We start from the raw sequence: 17,693 nt of genomic DNA on the forward strand, positions 1-17,693 counted from the left end.
CTCAGCTTAATTTGAACCTCAAGACAAGTTCCTCTTTCTACGAGTTCGGGTGATTTACATTGCCCAGTAAGCAGTGCCATGACAATCGAGTCATTCAGTTACAACCTTGCACGTGAACAATATGCGAAATCATAACGAAGTCATCGACGATACCGAATTGGGCGTAGATGTAGTGTTTGGACGTTTATTGCCTCTTTGAGACGTTCATAATGTAGTTCCATCACTATCACTACAGCTGCATGCTTATCTCTAGTAGCGTCACGTGCCGTTGGCCTGCATATTGTCTCTTCAACTTTCATGACGTCTGTGTCTGACTCATCAATGCAACGAATCATCGTACTTAGTTTACAAATAATTGTCATCCTCATCTCTCAACCCTTTTCAAGCCGCCACTTGTCATTAATATTCGGGTTCCTAGACTTGATCGCAACTTCCAGGCAATGGGCCTTTTCGCCGACCTGTTGGCCATTGCCGCCGAAGAATCGCTCAAAATCTTACTCGTTGCTCCGTTGGCTACGCTTTCTATCTATTTCTTCTTCAACATCTTCCTCCACCCACTACGCAAAGTTCCGGGACCATGGAAAGCAACAATCTCTCCATTATGGCTGTGGTACCATTCATACATAGGGGATGAGACGACCTCGATCGAAGCTCTTCATCGATTCTATGGTCCAGTCGTCCGAATCGGCCCCAACGACGTTGACATTAGCGACGGCGCGGCTCTTGCACCGATCTACTCCGAGAAAGGCGGGTTCCTGAAAACAACATGTTATAGCAATTTCGACTTTGACGGTCACCCGACAATATTTTCGGCGCTAGATCCTGCACACCGGGCCCTTAGATCAAAGGCTGTTGTCAGCATGTTCAGCCCGGCCTCTATCCGAAAGGAAGGCGACCAAATACTGAGATCCTGCGTCGATAGGTTGATGGCGCATATCGAAAATGCAGCAGCTTCTGGCAAACCCGTCAACATGCTCAATATGGGCAGATGTCTAGCTCTTGATGCAGTGACGGAATACCTTCTAGGCAAGACATACGGAGGTATTGCGGAGCTGGAGGCAAGCAGAAACACCAGGGACTCAAGCAGCCTCTCTGCCAGCGAGTTCGTGGACACCTTTGTCGCAGTTGGAAGATTCTTCTTGCTTCCTAATTGGATCTTCCACGCCCTCGAGTGGGCTCTCCCGAAGTTGTTCCCGGATCAGAAGGTCGACCAGTCGATGGAACTCGTAACAAAGTTCTGCGATCAGGTCGTCGCCGAGGCCGATCTGGAGAAAGACCAAACGTACCAGGCTCGTTTACTGCGAGCTGGCATCAGCGAAGAAGAAGCTGCTGTACAGTGTATGGATTTGATGTTTGCCGGCACAGACAGCACTGGCATGAATTTTGGTGCTATTTGCTGGCATTTGGCACAGTCGCCCTCAATCTATCAGAAGCTCAAAGACGAGCTTGCATTGCCAGAGGTATCGCAAGCCGACCCGCAAACTCTTCCCTACTTACGCGGCGTGGTGCGCGAGGGTCTTCGAATGTCAATGGCAAATCCGACTCGTCTTCCACGCGTTGTGCCGCCCAGCGGATTCACATTCGCAAGTAAGATGCCTTCTGGGGAAACTATGACTTTTGAGTTCCCAGGCGGAACCTGGATTGGATGCGCACCATTTAGCCTGCATTTCAACGATGCTGTCTTCCCTAATCCGCATGAATTTCAGCCAGAACGATGGCTTGAGCCTAGCGAGGAAATGCTACGCGATGCCATCCCATTTGGACTTGGACCGCGGCAGTGTATTGCTCGGAACCTTGCTTCAAGTGAGCTCTTCTGGGCAGTCAGGGCACTAGGTATATCTGGGGTGCTGGATGGGGCTAGAACAACAGGGCTGATGAAGGATGGGATTATTGTTGACGAATGGTTCAACTCAAAAGTTCCTGGGCATGCTATTGAGCTGATATGGGAATCATCGTAGTGTGGACTTGTAACACAACGTTATTAGGATGAATTCGGAATATCTTGGTAACAGCCTCGGAGACAGTCCATCACCTCTCATTGTCAAGCTATGTTATGAAGGCGAGCGGGGCCAAAGGCTAATCGAGTTTGTATTCACATCCAAGCTGGTCTGGAATCGAAAGGCTTTGAAATAGGTTCGGGAGATGAACTATACAGCCATATGCTTGTTAACACCGAACGCAAGGCGTCCTGCTGATCCGCCGCAAACCCCTTGACCGAACTTTCGGACGGAAATTAGACCGGGACAACTGACCGCGAAATCTCGACTTTAAGTCAGTGACGCTCTGCGTCAAATATCCTATGTAGACGTAGGATGCTAAGGATGCTTTGACCATACCGGCTAATATTTCAACGCGAGTCGTGTGGGTTGGCCCGAGTCGCCCGAGTCGCGGGACCGGCTTCACGGCCCCAGTTTTACGTTTCGACACGGACATGCGGACCAAAGCGGACGAAACCCGGACGAAAATACGGGCGAATATGGGACCATGAGGTCGCAACTATGCAAAAGCTGGATCTCCTCTGTGTTGGCCCCCACAGCTAGCAAAACCGCTCAGACCGCTCAGGGCCAAGATGACGGGCCAGTGAGGAACTTACTACTTGTCACTACTTGTACAGCAAAGATCTCGCATCCATACACATCTTCCGCCCAGAAAAGCAGGAATCACAGCTCGGAAGCCGTATCTTCCCTATTCACTACTATCAAAGCCCCAGCCCTCCATGAATCGCAAGTGGATCTTGACTGGCCAGAGAGGCTTTGAGAAAAGCCTCAAGTACGAGGAGAACGTGCCGCAGGCCGATAAGTTGGCAGCTCACGAGGTTCTGGTGGAGCTACACGGTGCTAGCTTGAACTATCGCGAACTCGCAATCGCAGACACAACAGTAAGCGAATCTCAGCATTGCGGACATCCATGTTCTGACAGTCATATAGGGTACGGCAGCTACCGCCGGCGTTATTCGACAACACGTCGTGCCTGGTTCTGATGGTGCCGGCATTGTCAAGGCGATTGGCAGTGCCGTAACAGCCTTTAAAACCGGTGACCATGTCGTCACTCACCTAGCTCCCAAACATGCCGAGCGTTGCGGGGATTATGAGTTGCCGGTTTACCAAGACATTGTGGAGGGTCTTGGCCAGACTATTGACGGAACTCTACAATCAGAAGCCAGATTCACAGAAAGCGGGCTTCTTCATGTCCCTACATCTCTTGGTTGGCCGGAAGCTGCAACTTTGACTTGCAGCGGCCTCACCGCCTGGAACGCACTCTTCGGCCTCAAAGGTAGAGAGCCTCGATCCGGTACATGGGTGCTTGTTCAAGGAACAGGTGGTGTGAGCATTGCCGCGCTTCAATTGGCGGTAGCTGCTGGAGCTACGGTCGTCGCCACGACATCATCCGCAGAAAAGGAGGAGAGGCTGAAGGCACTCGGCGCAAGCCACACTACTAGCTATCGAGACAACCCCGAGGACTGGGGTATCAAGACGAGGAACTTCACTCCAAATCAGGCTGGCTTCGACATTGTTGTCGATGTTGCCGGCAACGACTCACTATCTCAATCGCTCACCGCGGTGAAGACAAATGGTGTGGTTGTCTCTGCAGGCTTGGTCGGAGGCAAAGCCGAGGCTGTGCCCATGCTGGCTGCTCTCATGCGCCCATGCATTGTCAGGGGTGTGATCTTGGGAAGTCGGGCACAATTCCAAGATATGATCCAGTTTATCGAGGAGAAGAACGTCAAGCCGGTTATCGATGACAAGATTTTTGAGCTCGCGGAGGCAAAGGCTGCTTATGCGCGATTGAAGGAGAAGAAGCACTTCTCCAAAATTGTTATCAAGATTGACCACTGATGTGTGCACTGGCCGAGTTTAAGTATAAATAGGCGCAATCTGTTTCCAGTTCCTGATAGACTCCTAAAATATTTGGGAAGCTTCCATTGTCCTCGGAATACGATGTCCCTGGAATCTCACATGAACACCGGCCATTGCTGTATGATAGTTCCACACGGGTTGCTGTCGTTGCGCTTAAAACGCACCAGACACGAACTCAACCCAAAACATGAAGGGATATCCCTTCCATCTGTGAAGCTGTCAAACGAAATCAGTAGAAGAACGCGAGAAAAGATGTCTGCTTCCGCATCAATGGCAGTCAATCCACTCAGACACATGAAAGACATTTAAGACTTCTGCATTCTCCGCTCCGACAAGGACTGTACCGTGTACGACGCGACAACAACACTAGGAAATTCACCACGTTTGGTGTGACCATCGGTAGCTTTGTCGCGACTTCGGTGTAACCCAATCAGCCAATGGTAGACGACAGGAAGTCTGTATTTGCCGTCGTAGGAAAGTTGACCGGGTACATGGTGTTCGTGGTGCTCGCGGGTGTGGTCTCACTAACCGGGTTCGCACATTTCTCACACTCGGAAAGTCGCCGTCTTGGCATGCCCAAGGAAAGTGTGCATTCCGTCTGAACATGTTGAGAATATCCAGAGAATGCGACAGTTGACAAGCGCGTATCCTTATTATATGCATTTCCAATTGATCAGGTCAGGTCTCAATGAGGGCATTCCCCAGTAATTGGGGCTGAGGACCGGACCAGATTGGTTTCTCCCTTGAGCGACGATAAAGCTCCAAGAAGATACGAAAGAATGACCTAAAAAGGTATAACGGCTGAGAAACTTTGAGTGTGAGGCCCTCGACAGTTTTCCAACTCAGACAAGTGGCGCAGGGCAGTAAAACTCCCTAGCATTTGGAGAAGCTTCAAGTGAAACATTGTGGCATGCAGAAAGTGCACCCTGCGCCCCGTGTCTAAGTCGGGAAACTCTTGTGACCTTTATACTTTAAGCCTCGCTTTCGAGTCTTATCATCACCTTTCGGGTCTTTAATTCTCAGTATTTTCCCCACGATTCAGCATTACCTTGGACACAATCAAGAACTTGTCCGCAAAAAGGTCCATTAGTCTCTACTTTTGTTGACATATCTTCCACATCGCGAAGATGGAGAACATGAAGCTTGAGGATCCGGAGGCGGCCCATCCAATGCTCAAGCAGCCGCTTGAAAGGGTACGGGATTGGTTTTCCGGAGTCCGGGCTGGAGAATCGCATTACGGCTTGCTTCAAGGCAATGAAGCGGGCTCATCGACAGACCTGCCGATGGCAGAATCATCAGGGAGGTCATCGCCCTTTTCAAGACTTTCGACCAGCTGGCGCCCTATGAGTCCAAAGGCCTTCTTCTGGGTACTGGTGCCATCTTACATCGCTCGCATTTTTGGCCACGCCACGGAGAACTCGATAATCCCAGCTCCGAACAAAACATCCTATCTAAATGGTCTTCGCGGCATCGCGTCACTTATCGTGGCCCTTCAACACACGATAGATGGAGATGTAAGTGATGAAGAACTCTTCCCGCCCAACGACATTTGTTCAGATGCAAGCGTCTGCATTCATCTGCTATCTGAACAGTTTGAAGCTTTGCTTTGAATTAATTTGACTGACCATGATATCACGCAGTATCCGCTCATTCACCGCGCATGGGGCGATAGCGAAGAAAGTGTCTACGTGGTCCAGCTCCCGTTCATCCGCCTCATACATAGCGGAGTCTTCATGGTATCGGTTTTCTTCGTCATCAGCGGCTTCGCTCTCACGTATGGGCCCTTGAGCAAGTCTTACGCAGCCCAAAGCGCGCCAGGCGGACAAGGCCCAAACCCCATCAGCTCTTTTCCATCTAGCATCTTCCGGCGTCCGTTCCGACTCTTCCTCCCGACTATACCTATCATCGCGGTCTCTACCGCTTTGGTTCCCTTCAGTGCATTTTATGCCCTCAACAGCACCGAACCTATGGGGCCTGTTGCCGATGGCTTCTGGAGCCATGTATACTACGTCTGGACCACGTTGATAACCATCATCACCTCCGGCTCGGCCAATACTGTCATGCCTCAGGGCTGGACTCTGGCAGCCGAGTACCAAGGATCGCTGCTTGTGTTCCTGGCTTGTATGGCTTTCATTAGAATGTCACCTATGGTGCGATTGCCAGCCACTGTCCTACTTCTCATCTACTCCTTCAACCTTCAGAGAGCAACGAACTGTCTGTTTATCGCGGGAATGTTCATCGCCGATTTCCGACTTTTCCGGGCGAAGCTGCCAGACTTACCAAAAATGGTTCGTACGGCCGTCACCGTCACATCATGGCTGCTGCTTGTGCCCATTATCTTCTTGGGCTGCTGGCCGATGCATGGCGACGCTACCCAAGCCCCTATTTATTCGTGGTTTGCTGGCTTCAACACGTTTGGCTTCGGTGTGCATCCATTCTTCCAAGGCACATGTGCCGTAGCTCTGGTACTAGTATTGGAGAACCTGCCTGTCTTACAGCGTGTTCTCAATACGAAGCCGGTACTGTACCTGGGAGAAGTCAGTTTCAGTTTCTACTTGGTGCATTGGGGCTGCGGTAAGAATTTCCTCAGTTATGGTCTGAAGCTCAAGATGTTGGCAGTCGGGTACAGCTTGATCGTTTCGTGGAGCACGCTTTTCGTCATCGCCATGCTGTCGATCATAGTGCTCGGGGATCTTCACTGGCGGCTTGTTGATCAGAAATCCGTGACCTTTTCACATTGGCTAGCCAAGAGACTTGGTGTATCGTAGACTTGGGGAACAGGACTGGACATAATGTTTTCTTTGTGAAATCTCAGCATTGCCATCAATGATCCTTATCTCAAATTTCTTTAAATCACACTTTGCTACATGCTTTTGAAAATTTGTTTACATGCTCCTCTAATAGTGACGCTTCACGCAACAGCGATTTGCGCTGGTTGAGCTTCCTGAGCCTTTACCTTGTTAGCCGTGGCTTGCTCCAGACCCTGTTTGTACAGTTGTGCCCTTCCATACGACTCTGCATACGAAGCAGAGACTGCTTGCTCAACCGTGACCGGTCCAAATTTGGCTGGCTGCGTCGCTGACTTGCAAGTGGGGATGCATTCAACCAAGTAGTCTGGGTTGCCAGAAACGAAAACGGGGATTGAGTAGCGCTCCTGGCCAGACTTGTTGATGACCCTGTGAATGTTGCTCTTGTACAACTCGTTGGTCCATCTTGCCATGAGATTGCCCAAGTTTACAACAAAGGCACCTTCCGTTGGTGGGACCTAAGAGTGGCTGATTAGCATTATTGAAATATGAAGTGATTAAGAGCGGTGCTCTGCAGTAGGGAGTGGGGGTTCCACTTACGTCGATCCATGTCTCGTTCTTCTTGTCCCATACCTGCAGGCCGTCGACCTCATCCTGAAGCAGCATGGTAATGGCTCCGAAGTCAGTGTGGGCACCGATTCCGCGAGTCAACTTCTCGTCCGCATCCTTGGGTTGAGACGGGTAGTGCAGAAGTCTCATTGTCGCTACAGCTCCATCCATGAACTTGGAAAAGTAGGTCTCCTCCAGGTCCAATGATAGTGCAATGACCCGCATGAGATCCGAAGCAAGTTTGAGAGCCGAAGAGTAGTACTCCATTGAGGAACCCCTGAAGCTCTGCAAGTCGCTACCCAGACCCTCGGGCCACTGGTTTGGTCCACTGTTGAGCTTCTTGTTGATGAAGTAAGGGTGGTCCTCAGGGATCTCGGCACCAATGTAGAAGCCTTCCTTGAGTTCTGGTTGAGTTCCCTCCTCAAGGATCTGTGATCTCAACATCTCGTAGCCGCGGTTCCATGTCGTGTTCTCCTTAGCGACCTTTTGCTTTTCTTCGAGAGGCATAGCAAAGAACTTCTTGGCACCGCTCATGGCAGCCTTCTGCTGCACCAGAGGCACGGAGTGGCCAACTATCTGGAAGAAGCCATTGTACAGGCAGCTGTCACGCACTTGGTCTACGACCTTTTGTTTCTGAAGAGGGTCTTCAGAGTAGAAACCTAAGGGTGGATATCACTGTTAAGACCAAGCTAACCTTTTTCGGCTGCTGCAGCACGAGGTTCTTTGCAGACTCACCAGAGAAGTCAATGATTGGAATTTCGAGCGCTGCCATGTTGCCTTATTGGAGTATTCCCAGACGGAAGATGGTATCGTCTTTGAAAATACCTTGATCTGATGCTATGATGTTGGCTGATCGCAAGCTTATGGGTGCCGGTGTCATATGTCTTTAGAACATCACTCAATCTTGTCGTAATAGATCTTTGCTGATATAGTTGGAGTTGCTTCATGAGATGCCTGGAACCCTGCTCACTCAATTCATGTGAGCCTTAAGGTCATCCACCCCTCTCCCTTCGCGTCTCGGCTCCTCGTGCTCGCCCAGACTGGACTCTTGAAGAGTGGGGTGCAATGATAGCATCTGGTGTGGTCGCACCATCTCACGGCATCGCCCGAGAGTAAGTTCGACAGCTCGAAATTGATACCACCTTACTCACTGATAAGCGTTGGTCACACTAAGGAAGATTACTCGCCGCGGATGGTGTTCCGTTCTCGGCCTCCATTTCTCCCCCGCCGGAAAACCCACTTTCCCCTCATGCTACGGATAGATAAGATCTACTCCAAGATAGCTCCTCCGAGGGCCCAACAAATTCTCCTGCATATGCATACTCATGCGAAGAGTTCCTTTGTAGGATTAGAGGTCATAGTAGAAGCATGTTGATCGCCATGCAACCCGGGCTTGCAACTACGTCGCACTAAAGATGGATTGGGAGTTCGGTGAGGGCTGTAAAGTTCAGCGAATCGTAACCGCAATTTTGGATGCTGTGCATGCTTGGAACCCCACTCTTGGTGATAGTCTTTCTAGAGTCATGTGGCGACTGGACTTCAGGCCAGAATCCCATACGAACCTGCAACCAAGCTGGCAAGCTGGAGACTAAGTCCCAGTCAATTTTGAGAGGGATCAGGGTTTACAGTACTTTTCTAGAAGCAGCAACAAGACCTGACTGACCTACGCACACACCAATGCTCTCGCCGTCGTAGCTCAGTCATCGGCGCTACATCACAAACAAGTCACCAACCTAGACAGAGGAAAGGGATGCTGTCGTAGAGAACTAGATTGCAGTTTGGTTCGAAAGGGTAGAAACCCAGATGCTAGGAAAGTCACGAGGCTAAACCAACGCTGAAAGTTCCATATGCCATCATACATCGTATTCCGTACAGCCAGGCCGTGCCGATATTGGTCATCACATGCACCAACAGAGCGTATGGCTCACCAGGCTAGTTCCTCTCGGCCACCACAGTTAGCTTTCTCGAGTTCCGAGCAGAAAGCCTCGTCTTCATTCAGTTTCCCTGTGCCCGTCTGGCCGAGTAGGTTGGGCGTGGCTGGCCAGATTTCTCGGCCTCCTTGCTCCAACTCCCTTTGCCGGTGCTTCATCACCTCCTCTCGAACCGTGTTTTGAAAATGAATCGGGCCCTGAGCGAATGTGTCAGTATCGGACTGTAGTGCTGGGGGTATCAAAAGTTCCTTGCCGTACCCTCTCTTTTTCTGGATGAAGCTCGCCGCTAATGAAGACGCCAGCACTGAGGTTTTCCTGTGCGCCAATGCACAACTCTCGGTCTTCCTCTAGCACCTGCTTGTAGAACGCATTGATGGCGGCGAACTCGGCATCGGTGGAGTCGTGAGAGCGATACACCTCGTTCTCGATTCGGGTTTTGGTTGCGCTGATTGGAATCATTCGCTGGATGTAGAAAAAGTTCTGACTAAAGGTTTCGTCAGTTTCTGCCCTTTTGTGACTTCTGAATCTTGGTACTCGTTATAAGGTCACTTACGTGATCGTCACTGAAGTTGAGGGGTAAAAAAAGGTGATCGAGCGTCGAAACTCGTCTTCCTCATCTTGAGCCTTCTTGTTGATGATCTCGTGCTCCAAGCAACCTCCACTTGGCTTTACTTGATATTTCGTCAAGTCCGACACTCCCGCAATCAAGGGGTGTGATGTTGGGCAATGGTAGCACTCGTTGTAATTCTCGATGACGGCCTTCCAGTTGGCCTCCAGCTCCATATCCCAGACGTGGTCATAATTGTAGCCTCCTGCAAAGTCAAAGTTTTGCATCCGCGGCTTCTGGTAGACACCGCCAAACTCGTCTTCCCACTTGACGTCTGGTTCGCCTGCTTGGAGGTTAACCCAAATGAAGCCAGCGGGATCCACGCGAACGTGGATTGGGAGAAGGCCATTTTGGCTCTTGTCGAAGCCGGTTACCGTATCGAATCTCGGCGCTTTGGCAAGATTGCCCTTGAACCCGTATGACCAGCCGTGGTACTTGCAGCTTAGTATGCTCGCCTTGCCAGACTTCTTCTCGACGACAGGATATGCTCGGTGGCGGCACACATTGTGAAAACCGTTGATATTGCCATCGCGGTCTTGGACGAGGAAGAAAGGGAAGTCGGCGTAGACGAAGGAGACAAACTCGCCCGCTTGCTTGAAGCGTAGCGAATGTGTCACCAGGATCCACTTTCTTGATATAATTGCTCTTCTCTCGAGCTGATGCAGTTCTGGAGACCTGTACCACGAAGCTGGAAGACTTCGTGAAGGCTCTGGCTTGGCGTCGTTGCTTGCCGAAGAGAATCCAAGGAAACGCAACATGTCGTTGAGGCTGAGATGCAATGAATTGTGGGTACTTGTTATAGAAGACGCAAACAACTGTTGCAACGAAGTCTTTGATTGGGATCACAGTCTGAAAACTATGGGTACTGCATCTCTAATCCTGTCTCCCCTCGCGCCTTCATGTTTGATGACCTCTGCTACTTTAAGACCGCAATTCGGAGGCATGACTTTAGGCCAAGAATTAGTCTAATCCGTACGTATCAGAGGTGGGGAAGATGCTTTGGTGAGTTGCTTGATAATGCTATTGAGAATGGGGGTGGGGTTGGTGGCTATTAGGCTGAGGGGGCTGGACACAAGCATCCGGATGTTGATAAGGGGGCCTATAGATCCGATAAAGGCAAGTCGGAGCAGGTCGGGCGCCGGAATTCAATTGCGATGGCCACCCAAACGCGCGGGGTATCGACATGGTGGCAGATAGTGATAGAGTAATTTTACCTATTTCAGTTGAAAATGGTGAGTTGACACATATGATAAATAACAAAAAGATCATATTGGTCGCTGGCACGAGCCTGGGAAAGGAGAAGCCGCGTCTAAGCGAAGATGGCGGCGATTCGAAGTGCGCCAGACCAAGTGTCGACCTCGATTATGGCTAGATTGAGGCTTTACCATTTCCTCAGTCTGAGACTACTACTGCTACCCCACTACAAAGACCAGCAAACATTTCTTTTGAATCCCAGTCGTGGAAACATGTGATATACGGGAGTAACTACATGCAAGTGCCTACGTTTAGACGACCCATCTAAGTCCTATGGTGCTCCTCGAAGTAATTGCCACATGACACAGAACCGTAGTAGGCTGCATGCAATGATTTTAGTACGCGACTCTATGGATTGCACTTAGGTAAAGACTGATCTAACATGAGGACTTGCTCGAAGTATAAGACATCAATTTCAAGCTCCAGCACTCAACTATCATCAGAATTTGACGCATCTACTTAAGTAAGATCATTGTCACCAAAATGCCCCCGGCTATTTGCCCAAAAGACCGAAGAATAGCACCACTAGACTTGGAGCACAGTCTCTGCATTCTTGCCACTTCAAACATCGGAAAGAGGTCTTTGATTGGATGAAGAAGTCAGTCGGTCTCTCTGAAAAACTGCAATCTACTATCCTTCAGTCTATGAACACGTGCACAAAGTCGGATGCGGGCGGCGCAGCCTGAAATGCCCGACCCGCATTGGAATTCCATAAGTTTGAAATTGGTATCACAGGCTGTCTCCCACAGGTTCAACTTAGCCAAATTCTGCGACAGAAGCCGTTTTGTGGCATCAGGCAGAATGGCTTTCGAATTGGGCCGCCAGGCTCGATGGTTCGCCCGCGTCCAATACGTCAAGCTAATGTGATTCGCTGTGGCACCAACTCTCCTCATATGTAAGCAATGCGGACGAAAGCGCTGACAGGAGCTCGCGCTGACCTGTCATATGACATCTCAAGAAAGCCTAAAGCAGGCTGCAGCTCGGTCTCGTGAGCCACCGCTGAATCGAGCCACAAGTTGTTGTAAAGGTTGCCATATGTCATGATGCAGGCGGTGCAGCGGCTTTGCTTGGACGGCTGGGCTTGAGAGCGCCTTTGATTTGGCAAAAAGTGTGGCTCAACCATTAACAATGCCTAAATTGTTGAGATCTGACTGCCTTGCGCGTTGATTCGCCAATGGACGAGACCAGATCGAGCCAGACGCGTGGTTTCACTGCCCGGTTCCAGCCCAAGGTTGCCTTGCCTGATCTGACCCTCCACGTTGGCCAAGTCGGCTTTTTATTCCATTTCGCATTGTGACTCTCATGTAGGGGCGCTCTTGTGCTCTTGAGTCATCAAGGACCGGATGATTTCGGGGGCGTTTGATATTTGGCTATTATAAGAACCCGTTCCCCTCTTGACGAGGCCTTCCTTTCCGCGAAGAAACCGCCTAAAAGCCTTGCGTAAGGTATTTCACCATCAGATCGACCAGTCTTAGACGACAACATGACGCATCGAAAGCATGCCACCAAAGGCTCTCGGAAGAGTAGTCCGACTCGAGAGTCGCCAGCAGATACTTCCAATGTAGGAGCAGCCTATGAAGAATACTATGCGGCCCCAACTCCTGGCCCTTGGTCGTCATGGGTCCGCGATGCTGAGGGCAGGGGATTCTACTACAGAAGCCGAATGAGCGCCACAGGTTTGTTTTGAGTCTCTTTCACCAAATCATGTTGCTTATTTCTGACAATGTGGTAGGAGATATTGAGTGGGACTTTTCGCGCTCGCCAACGTATCGGAGTTATAACTACATGCAACCATTGCCACGGATGTCCTACTATCAGCAACCCATCAAGACAAGCCCGAATGCAGCAACTGCATTCACATACACGTTCCGTTATCCGTCCAACTCAGCACCGCGGGAAGACCAGCCGACAGCAGGATCTGACTTTTCCCACGATGCAAGCGACGAAGAGTCATTTCCTGCCGCGAGCTCCAGTGTTTTAATACCAGCCATCATCGACGTGGACACCAAGAACAATGTCAAGGTTATGGTTCCGGATCCGAGAACCGGAGAAGCGAAGACAATTTATGACAACAGGCATAAGCATTCCCATAAGAAGAAAATGAGCCCGCAACACAAGGTTGAGAACTGGCTGCACAGAGGGTAGATTAAACTTGGAGAAGGCACAGTTGCTGTCTTTGATATCCATGATCAGTGGATTGATCTTGTCAATATGTACGAACACCGATTTCCGGGAGCAAAAGCAGGGATTTGCCTCACATTAGTAGAGATGTCCTTTGCAAATGGTTTTAAGATAGGTTTTAATCGCATAATCAAGTACATGCAATTTGGACTCTTCCTGCAATCATCCTATACACAGGCGGTTCAGGCATTACGGCCTCCCAGGACACACATCCATTATAGCTCGTGCATCGTGACGACAGAACACCGTTGATTATATTTCAACGTGTGACTTCTTGATCTCGCGTCCTCGTGAGACCAACGTGATGTGTGGCTGGAGTCCGGACCCCAGACTAAACGCGCTAAGATGCCCCATCCAGTGGGTTGGGCTAATCGAAGTTTCTTGGTCTATAGAGAAGAGGCAGCTAGTCGTGAAGATTGGTGGTTCACAGATCATAGATCCATAGCCTATCTAGGATAAGGCTTTCTCCCAGACCTTCTTATTTTCTGAGATATTGGTTGGCAAAATTCCCTACTGCTAGAAACCGTTCTTTAAATAAGACTTGGTCCTTAAATCTGACTCACATTTTAGTTCGCGTTTATTTTCAATTGGTTCTAGGCGGGATCCTTCGTCGATACACTTATCCAATGCCTGTAGCCACACCATTCTGTAATCAGGATGGCCATAATGGCTCGTGCCAAAATTTCCAGGTGCAGCCTATTATCCGCGCCCAGAGTAGCCTATTCGAAAGGGCCTTCTGTCAGACCCTTAAGTATTTGATCCCTTCGATCCGTCGGTTCTTCGAAATATTCCCGAAAGGTGTCTCACAAATCTGCCACAAAAATTCCTGTCCTAGGTACTCGCCTTTGAACTTGCGACCATGCCCGGAGGCTTGTCTCCCGCGGGCTTCCGCCCACGGAGCTCAAGCCAAGTGAGGGTGTATTCCCACGAAGAAATCATCTTTCCAAAACTCTACGAAGAGGCGTGGGGCAGCGATGGGTTCGGCGATAATCGAACGGAGCTGGAACGAGCCAGAATCTTCCTCATGCGGTTTGCGAAGATGAATCCTGATCCATTTACGAGCCAAGAGCTGCAATCAATCGTCATGAACCACGAAAATCGGACGATACCGGCGCTAGCTCTTGCAGTGCAGATGAGGATCTTTGGAAATCGCCACGATAGCTTTGCGGCGACGCCTCTTCTGCAATGCATACGGTTTATGCTCTTGAAAGCCAGGGTCCCGGAGTTCATATTTTCGGACAAAACGAAGCTTATTATGGATTTTTACTTCGATCCAACGATGGCAAGAAGCATTGAGCCTCCACCACCAGATGGTATCGTCTACAAATATCCCTCCGGTCGTCTCAAGATTGCTATTGTAGGCGGTGGGCCAACAGCGCTAGCATCAGCAATATCTCTCGCCGAGAAGGGTGCTGGGAAAATTCAGGTCCACGTCTACGAAAGGCGGTGGGTCGTCAAAGATGGGCCGAGGGGACCTTATATCGACTACCCCTCGACAGCCAGGCGTCGTGATCAGGTTGTCACGCTACAAGAGTCGGTCACGACGTTGATGAGTAAAGCAACTCAGCAGGCATTGTTTGAAGGTCGTCCAGAACGAGTCTGGCCGGGCTCAGCCAATATTCAGATTCGCAAAGTCGAGGATCGTCTTCTCCGGAGATGTCACGCCGCCGAATTTCAGGATCTCATTCACCTCCACGCGGAAGGTGTGACGCATGAAGATATGGTGAAGATTGGCGACTTCCATGTTCTTCTGGGAGCCGACGGAGCTGCATCGTGGGTCCGCAAATCGTATTTCCACGGATATGAAAATGAACGTGGGCGAAGTTATGCCCTGGGCCTCGCATTTGATCGGCCGGCCGGTCTGCCATGGTCGCAACCCCTGAACGTCTTCTTGACTCTGGGTCAGACTCGGTATCTCCTGAACGCTAGTGACTACGATGGACGTGGATACCTCAACATGCAACTCACAGAGGCAGAGTGGCACAAGATGCTCGCCAAGGATGGCCAGCCAGTCACCTTTGGATATCCTGGCTGCCTCCGAAACCCCGATGGGACTATACCGAAAGGCTTCACAGAGAACCAGGTCTTTGCACCTTCAGAAGACAGAGAGAGTTCATTATGGAGGTCAATTTCTGACGGCCTCAAGCTCTTCGGCTTCAAAGAAAGCGAGGTCATCAATGTCGTCCGGATTCCAATTGTTGTCCAGGCTGTACGAGAAGGCATCCAGTATCTGCCGCCTTGTGACTCGGGGGCGATCAATCGGCCACATGCCCTCGTTGCAGTGGCAGGAGATGCTGCTATGACAGTTCACTTCTGGCCAGGCCGCGGCCTCAATAGTGGTGTTAAGTCAGGCATCGCTCTAGGAGACGAAATTGTCCATGCGCTCAATGGGGGCAAATTCGTTGGGTTGCCTCTTACCGCTATGAATCAGTACAATGACTTCATCATGAAGTTGCAGGACCGCGAGCATGACAAGCGCAGTATCCCGATACTTAATCAGTCCGGTACACCAGAGACCTTGGGCTGGCTACTCAGCAAGGCAAATACGGTCCCGGACAACGTTGCAATCGAATGGCTTGTGGGTGCAATGGCTCAGATTGCGGAACGACTTGAACAGAGAGGCGACTGGGCCTTTGGCCCCGTGGCTAACGTCGAGCCTCAACTTCGGATAGTACTGCGACAGATGGACTCTGCATCGCTTAGGGAGATGGCAGTCAGCTTCCCGTGGCCAACACGAGAAATGGGCGGTGCCGAGGTTCTCCCTCTCCGGTCTATGAAGCCAGAAGAGAAGCAAAGATGGCTTCAGGGTATCTGGGGGCTATTGCGAGACGAGGTCGGCCGAGACTCGCAAAAGCGTCCTCCCTCCCGTGGAGATCGAGGACGGCCACAGTCTACATCACGATTTGAGGCCCCGCGTGGTGCTGCCCTGCATCCGCCTAGAGCCGTTTCGCCGTCGACACAGTTCCTATCGCCAACGCCTGATAACGCTGCACCAAGCCGCTCAGAGTCGACATTACGGAGAAGCAACGCCAATCGAGGAGGCATGTCACCAGGCCCCTCGGAGCGGACACTAGCTGTGCCCAATGAGCTAGATGGTATGTCATTTTCACGGCCACGCTCACCATCTATGGGTGGTGAAATACCGTTGGGAAGATTGCTTAGCGTGAGTCAGCGTCCGGGCCGCGCCGTTTTGGCCGATGCTATGTCGTTGGCACTATTTCGTGTCGACGGGGATTGATAGCTGAAGGGGAGATGATGCACCCATATTCGTGCTGTTGAATAGCCATGATCGTCGGAATCATATCGCAGGCATGTAGAGGCGACCTAACTTGGACTTTTGCTATGCTCTTGTGCCTGAACTTCTAAAGAGTACATTCGCGAGAATTGGTTACATTGCGATTTTCTCACTGAAATCAACTAGATTTGAAACTGTCTATCCTTAAGTTAAATCTACAAAGAAATCAGATAGATTTCTCTATCAATGTCGATGTGCAAGTAGTATTCCTACTCCGTCATGACTGGATGACTTGCAAGCAAGATGGCGCCTTAGCTGGCTCGGCCTCGCGACTTTGATTCCTCGGACGACTTTGAAGGAATCTCCATAAATCATGCCAGAAAATACGAGTGTCCAATGCTTTTAGTATTACGAACGATCGGTGAGATCTGGATGTCCAAGAAGCGGTATGTCCGCATAATTCCGAAAATCCGTATGTCCTCTGGCCGAACCCTTGGGTATTGGGCTCCACCATGACTCAAAACCCACTTCTTGCCCGCTCTGCTATAACTAGAGAAACAGAGGGACACGAGCATGTGAAAAGAAACTTGTGACTCTATGTTAACTTGAACTGGGGATAGAAGATCGTTATGAACTACGCTGTTTTGACACGGCTGGCAATCACATGCTTCTCTCCTAGACCTTCGGTAGAGGGCAGTCCAAATCTGAATCACTTCAGGAGGCCTTGGAGGCGCAGAAAACGTAGTTACGTGCAAATAAGCCGCCCAACGAGTTACCAGGTTAATTTGCCCCTGTCCCGGTATTGTGAAGGTTAAGTCTGGAGTGACCCGCTCGCAAAGGCCCCGACCCGGGGTCCGGAGTGGAGCCCACGAACTGCCGAAGCGGGTCCGGTTCCATTAGTTACTGGCTAAATCCCGTCGTCAACCCGTCGGTTGAACATTCAGTTTAATTATCCGGACGAAAACGAGAAGCTTAAAAATAAGGAGTCTTTGTGTCAGCACTGACGGCTGTGGGGGTCATCTAAGATACCTTCATTCTAGCCTAAGCCAAGCAGCCGTCAAGGAAGGGGCTTTCACGATGACAACTTCCGACCTCTCCGAAACACGACGCTAGAAATTGAGATATATCCACAATTCTCAGTCGAAGTAGCGTCCGCTGGGAAAGCATGGGCGCGCGATCCACGCATAAGTGGTTCCCCTCTAGTCTCCAGATTTCAGACTCCATGACGGCATTGTCAGCTATTCTTCAGCACGTCACGCGAGCCAAAGTCGG

At 50.5% G+C, this 17,693-nt stretch overlaps 8 protein-coding genes across 8 annotated transcripts; 5 read left to right on the forward strand and 3 right to left on the reverse strand.

Moving 5' to 3' along the window:
• Window positions 1–440: 440 nt before the first annotated feature.
• Window positions 441–1,958, forward strand: CCOS01_00327 (cytochrome P450; the record flags this gene model as incomplete). Its single annotated transcript, XM_060448524.1, has 1 exon — window positions 441–1,958. The coding sequence occupies one exon, from the start codon at window positions 441–443 to the stop codon at window positions 1,956–1,958; it is 1,518 nt and encodes a 505-aa protein (XP_060319962.1).
• A 758-nt stretch (window positions 1,959–2,716) lies between these two features.
• On the forward strand, window positions 2,717–3,836 carry CCOS01_00328 (zinc-containing alcohol dehydrogenase; the record flags this gene model as incomplete). The annotated part of the gene is made up of 2 exons (XM_060448525.1): window positions 2,717–2,878; window positions 2,928–3,836. 2 exons carry the CDS (start codon window positions 2,717–2,719, stop codon window positions 3,834–3,836), a joined length of 1,071 nt encoding a protein of 356 aa, XP_060319963.1.
• Window positions 3,837–4,984: 1,148 nt separating this feature from the next.
• On the forward strand, window positions 4,985–6,625 carry CCOS01_00329 (acyltransferase; the record flags this gene model as incomplete). Its single annotated transcript, XM_060448526.1, has 2 exons — window positions 4,985–5,371; window positions 5,498–6,625. The coding sequence occupies 2 exons, from the start codon at window positions 4,985–4,987 to the stop codon at window positions 6,623–6,625; spliced, it is 1,515 nt and encodes a 504-aa protein (XP_060319964.1).
• A 143-nt stretch (window positions 6,626–6,768) lies between these two features.
• Window positions 6,769–7,985, reverse strand: CCOS01_00330 (2OG-Fe(II)oxygenase superfamily protein; the record flags this gene model as incomplete). Its single annotated transcript, XM_060448527.1, has 3 exons — window positions 6,769–7,122; window positions 7,205–7,872; window positions 7,949–7,985. The coding sequence occupies 3 exons, from the start codon at window positions 7,983–7,985 to the stop codon at window positions 6,769–6,771; spliced, it is 1,059 nt and encodes a 352-aa protein (XP_060319965.1).
• A 1,152-nt stretch (window positions 7,986–9,137) lies between these two features.
• CCOS01_00331 (Rieske domain-containing protein) lies at window positions 9,138–10,509 on the reverse strand (the record flags this gene model as incomplete). The annotated part of the gene is made up of 3 exons (XM_060448528.1): window positions 9,138–9,341; window positions 9,403–9,628; window positions 9,698–10,509. 3 exons carry the CDS (start codon window positions 10,507–10,509, stop codon window positions 9,138–9,140), a joined length of 1,242 nt encoding a protein of 413 aa, XP_060319966.1.
• A 1,095-nt stretch (window positions 10,510–11,604) lies between these two features.
• CCOS01_00332 (uncharacterized protein) lies at window positions 11,605–12,128 on the reverse strand (the record flags this gene model as incomplete). The annotated part of the gene is made up of 2 exons (XM_060448529.1): window positions 11,605–11,890; window positions 11,944–12,128. The coding sequence occupies 2 exons, from the start codon at window positions 12,126–12,128 to the stop codon at window positions 11,605–11,607; spliced, it is 471 nt and encodes a 156-aa protein (XP_060319967.1).
• A 360-nt stretch (window positions 12,129–12,488) lies between these two features.
• On the forward strand, window positions 12,489–13,150 carry CCOS01_00333 (uncharacterized protein; the record flags this gene model as incomplete). Its single annotated transcript, XM_060448530.1, has 2 exons — window positions 12,489–12,681; window positions 12,738–13,150. 2 exons carry the CDS (start codon window positions 12,489–12,491, stop codon window positions 13,148–13,150), a joined length of 606 nt encoding a protein of 201 aa, XP_060319968.1.
• Window positions 13,151–14,045: 895 nt separating this feature from the next.
• On the forward strand, window positions 14,046–16,424 carry CCOS01_00334 (uncharacterized protein; the record flags this gene model as incomplete). Its single annotated transcript, XM_060448531.1, has 1 exon — window positions 14,046–16,424. One exon carries the CDS (start codon window positions 14,046–14,048, stop codon window positions 16,422–16,424), a length of 2,379 nt encoding a protein of 792 aa, XP_060319969.1.
• Between the last annotated feature and the right edge of the window lie 1,269 nt (window positions 16,425–17,693).

Source organism: Colletotrichum costaricense (genome assembly GCF_030867565.1).
Source record: "Colletotrichum costaricense strain IMI 309622 chromosome Unknown Scaffold_1.1, whole genome shotgun sequence".
NCBI lineage: Eukaryota > Fungi > Ascomycota > Sordariomycetes > Glomerellales > Glomerellaceae > Colletotrichum > Colletotrichum costaricense.